Here is a 5061-nt window from a genome sequence, read left to right as displayed (position 1 = left end):
AGTTTTACAAACTACATGCAAAAAACAAATACAGGAATTGTGAGAACCAGTTTTCAAGAAGAATGCAGTCAGATTTCAAGGGAAAAAAAAAAGTGATTATTCAGTTGTCCCAATAATTCCTAACAGTGTGGGAAGGAAACAATTCAGATTATTGAATACTTCTTCACAAACTCATGATTGAGAGACAAGAAAAATCTGCAGATTTCTGTGCAGAGGTATTCATTGATCTTATTTTATTTGATACTTCAATAACTAGAAGATCTGGGGATCCAATCAGACAACTGGCCCAATATCATGTGAATCAGAGACCATCTGCACACTCCAAATGAAAAGACAACAAACCTTGGGGTGTCTAAAACACACAGATGTCCTCTGCACAGATGAAGCATGGTCCCATCTATTTAGAAAACACTTAACATCGTTAATACAACATGAATTTGTTCATGAGAGCTACTAAGAAAACAAAGGACTACACTGTTTACAATGGCCTCAGCAGTCCTGCTTTTGAAAGAGACTGATTTTACTGAGTTTGGCAGTAGGAGCATTATGATCAGACTGACTAGAATTTTTCTTATGTTGCTTTTTAATGAGATTAGTTGAGCAAAAAGAACAGCAAGTATGAAGCTTTATTTGATCTTTATGGAAATCTACAGAATATATTTTATGCTTCTCCACCAGAAAACAGTCAATTCCAGTTGGTGCCAGAGTTTTGTGTGGAATTATTTGGTGGTGTCTCAGGTACAGTCTCTAAGGGAATCTGTAAAATAAAAAAAATATTTTAAACACATTATAGTAGTCTATGGGAATAAATATGTAGGCTGATTATAGTGCAGGAATTTATTAAAGATATTTTATTCTCGTGCTGTTTAGAGACACTTTGTGTGAATGTCTGCTGTTTTTCGTAGCATAAATCCAGTCTCAGAATTCTCTGAAATGGCTATAAATACGCTTAATTTCTCCTTAGTGTTTCTTATATCTGGAATCAGGGGAGAAGGAAGATGCAGTTTTAAGTGCAGTATCTTCCAAGGGTAAGGAGTTCTAGCAGGTAAGGTCATTGCTGTATGACACCTTTCTTTTGTGAGTGGCAGAAAACACAGCCGACAGGGAGGGAAGCAGAGCCTCACAATCCCCGGGAATCCCCCCGGCAGCCAGGCGTTCGTGACTGGAGGGACCACGGTGTCAAAGTCACGCCCTAGAGCAGCTTTTCAAACCAGCAGCAGAGGGGCAGCGCCCGTTCCTTGGCGGGGCGGCTCTCCCGGGGCGGGCCGGAACGGGCCGGTCCCGCCGGCGGAGCGCCGCGCCGTGCCGGCGGGCGGGGGCCGCTGGGGCAGAGGGTGCCCGGCCGGGGTGCGCCGGCGAGGAGGCGCTCGGTTGCACAACTAACCTCGTGCCGGCTGGGGCAGCTCTTCCTCCTCCCCCCGCCTCTTCCTCCTTCTCCTCATTTATTTATTTCATTTATTTTATTGCATTTATTTATTTATATTCACCGGAATAATAAAAATGAGAAAATCCGAGCCCTGCTTTTGGCTGCTCTCCACCAACCTGTCAGTGACGCAGGCGGAGACTACTTAAAGGCAGATTAGAGGCAGCAAGACATTAAAAGCCAACCTTCCTCCCTCCACGCCGCGGGTCCGCCGCATCGCGCCGCGCCACGAGCTGAGCGGACCGGGCCGGTGGCGGCCGCAGCGGGGCCCCGAGCCGAGCCTAGCCCAGCCGAACTCAGCCCAGCCGAGCCGAGCCCTCAGTCCTTCGGCAGGGCTGCCACCTCCAGCCGCCTTCCCCGCACCGGACTGCGGGCGATAGAGAGGGGTTGCTCTTTCGTTTGTTTTTCCTCCCTCTGAAAAAAAAAAAGGGGGGGGGGGGACATAGGAAAAGGAAGGACGAAGTGAAGATCCCCTCCGTTTGCCAAAGTCTTTGTCTCCGGATGATCAGCGATGGGGGAATGGACTATTCTAGAGAGGCTACTGGAAGCTGCCGTGCAGCAGCATTCTACTATGATAGGGAGGTAAGGGCTACGGCGGAGCTGCGGGGGGGACGGGGGTATCCCCTTCTGTCCGAGCGGGAGGGCGGGCGGGTCGGCGGCACACGCCGGGTCCCGGCCGTGCGGGGCACCCTTTTCGCGGGGCCCGAGCAGTGTGTGCCTTGAGTTCGTGTGTGTGATGCGCGGGGACACTGTAAACGCCGCCGCCCTTGTCCCCGAGCAGCCATGGGGCAGCGGGCGGCCATCGGGGACACCTCGCCGCCATCAGGGTCCCGCGGCCGGAGCAACCCCGTGCCGCTCTCTCCCGTGCTTTCGGGGACTCTAACGGCCCGTGTGATTGCTTTTCCTCCAAAGGGAGGTCGGGGCGGGGGGCAGCGCTGACGGCCGCTTGAGATTTTTGACAGCGGCGGATTCGCACGGCCGCACACCGTCACGCCGAGGCGATGCCGCTCAGGCTGCGCATCTCCTGCGCGGGAGCGGGGCTGCCGCCGCCGGTCGCCGGTGCCGGGCCGCCGCTGGCTGGAGCCCGGCCGGGGGAGCCCCAGCCCGGGGCCCCGGTCAGCACTGGACAGCTCCCGGCGGCGCGGCGGCGGCGCGCACTGACCGGCTTCTCTGTTCCAGGATCCTGCTGACCGTGGTGGTGATCTTCAGGATACTCATTGTGGCCATTGTAGGGGAGACGGTGTACGATGACGAGCAAACTATGTTTGTCTGTAACACGCTGCAGCCAGGCTGCAACCAGGCTTGTTACGACCAGGCTTTCCCCATTTCTCATATAAGGTACTGGGTGTTCCAGATCATCATGGTGTGCACTCCCAGTCTCTGCTTCATAACGTACTCCGTTCACCAGTCTGCTAAGCAGAGGGAACGGAGGTACTCCACTGTCTTCCTCACCTTGGAGAGGGACCAGGATTCAATGAAGCGTGAGGACAGTAAGAAAATCAAGAACACGATTGTCAATGGGGTGCTGCAGAACACTGAGAACTCCACCAAAGAGGCAGAACCAGACTGCTTAGAAGTGAAGGAAATCCCCAATCCTGCTATCAGAACTACAAAATCAAAGATGAGGAGGCAAGAAGGCATTTCTCGATTTTATATCATCCAAGTGGTCTTTCGAAATGCCCTAGAGATTGGATTCTTAGTGGGACAGTATTTTCTGTATGGATTCAATGTCCCTTCCATGTACGAATGTGACAGATACCCTTGCATTAAAGAAGTAGAGTGCTATGTCTCTAGACCCACTGAGAAGACTGTGTTCTTGGTATTCATGTTTGCTGTCAGTGGGATTTGTGTGGTGCTCAATTTGGCAGAACTGAACCACTTGGGCTGGAGAAAGATCAAAATGGCAGTGAGAGGAGTACAGGCAAAAAGGAAATCCATATACGAAATCAGAAATAAGGACCTGCCAAGAATGAGCATGCCTAACTTTGGCAGGACTCAGTCAAGTGACTCAGCTTATGTGTGAGGCTGTGACAGAACTGAAACACTGTGCCAGGTGGAACAGACCCAGAGACCATTAGAGAAAGGTACATTGCTTAGGCAAGCATTTTATCAAACCACCAAGAAAGCCATTAAGGTATTGGATCTGCAGTTACTGAACTAGCTGCAAAATGCAGTGCTATGTAAAAGACTGAAAAAACAGCTATAAAACTATGCTTGATCTAGCCTTACAGCACAGCTACTATTATTCCTACTTTTCTTTCTAATGATTGGGTGTTAACTGTTGGTGGAGCGGCTTTTTGGTCATCATTAGGATAAGTTTACAGTTTGGACTGCCTAATTGTTGTAAACGTGTAGAATGTTCATATTAAAATCTGCAAGGATACTCTATATGGGGTGGGGTGGGGAAAACAGTTGCAATGTGCAGGTGTAAGCATGTTTTAAAAGAAGAGTAATTGCACTGTAAGCAACCTGACCACAGTTCTATCAGGATATCTGCGTTCACCTATCTCACAGATGTCTTATATTATTTTGCTTGTCCAAATCACAGAGTTTATTCCTGGTATGTATTACTAGGTATTTTCTATCATAGCTTGTGCATCAATTAGTTATGCTAAACAATAAATGCTGAATATAATTTTGCCATTTTTTTATTTGCCTGTCCTCACACATGCACCAGAGACCTTAATCATCTTACATTAGCTGTGATCTGCAAAATATATCAGTACATTACAGTTCATTCCCTAATATGTGCATGGATAAGATGGAGCTGGTTCATGTCAGCCAAGTTATGTATTTACGTATAATTACCTATGATGACACACACACCAAAGGAACAGAGTTAATTGATTTTAACTGTGAATATATCATCTTCTCTCTGCTCTTATTTATATAAGTGCCATACTTGAAACATCTAACTCTGTACTTAGTCAAAAGGTCGTCTTGGGATACCAGCTGGAATAAAGTGATTTTATAATTTCCTTTGTTTATTTAATGCTGTTTAGTCATTGCAATGGTGTAAAAACCAGCTAAAATCTCTATTGATAAATAAAGTACTTGCCTTTTTTTTTGTAAGCCAGAAAGATTTATTCTTCTTTATTATTGTATACAGTTGTAGAAATGTACAGGGTAAAAATAATTGACTTATAACAATTATTCTTCAGGGTTCAAAGTGTCTTGTTGATATTCTAAACTCTAAGTGACAAAACCTGGGAAGTCAGGACTATTTGTCATGCCTGTTTTCCTCCTTAAGCAAGCTTTCTCTGTCTTTAAAGCCTGATCCAAAGCCCACTGACACCAACAGCCTTCTTTCTGCTGACATATAGGGCAACACAGTCGGCCGCCAAGGTCACTCTGGGAATAGTCAGAGTACATTTACCTATAAATGAAACAGTTGCAGCTTTTCATCAGGGAATCCAAATAGTAACCTCAGCTTTTCTGCATTACAGCTGGTTCAAGAAATACACTCTTCATGTTCCATCAACTTACTGGTAAGCGACTGGGGCAGTCACAAATAAATCTCTGTTAACAGCAACCATTTTAACATGGGAGGCTAAGTTTTTCCTAAGGACCTTATGTAATTCCCACTGATTTCAACAGAAAATATCCCACTGTCAACAGTAGGAGTTGGATCAGGACTG

General features: G+C 47.1%; 1 protein-coding gene across 1 annotated transcript; it reads left to right on the top strand.

The window, feature by feature from the left end:
- The first annotated feature begins 1934 nt into the window (after positions 1-1934).
- Positions 1935-3446, top strand: GJD2 (gap junction protein delta 2). Its single transcript, XM_065636425.1, has 2 exons — positions 1935-2005; positions 2603-3446. Exons 1-2 carry the CDS (start codon positions 1935-1937, stop codon positions 3444-3446), a joined length of 915 nt encoding a protein of 304 aa, XP_065492497.1.
- The last annotated feature ends 1615 nt before the right edge of the window (positions 3447-5061 follow it).

Source organism: Caloenas nicobarica, chromosome 5 (genome assembly GCF_036013445.1).
Source record: "Caloenas nicobarica isolate bCalNic1 chromosome 5, bCalNic1.hap1, whole genome shotgun sequence".
In the NCBI taxonomy this organism is placed as follows: Eukaryota; Metazoa; Chordata; class Aves; order Columbiformes; family Columbidae; genus Caloenas; species Caloenas nicobarica.
Note: the sequence above shows the minus strand (reverse complement) of the source record. Positions and strands in the feature narration are given on the sequence as shown.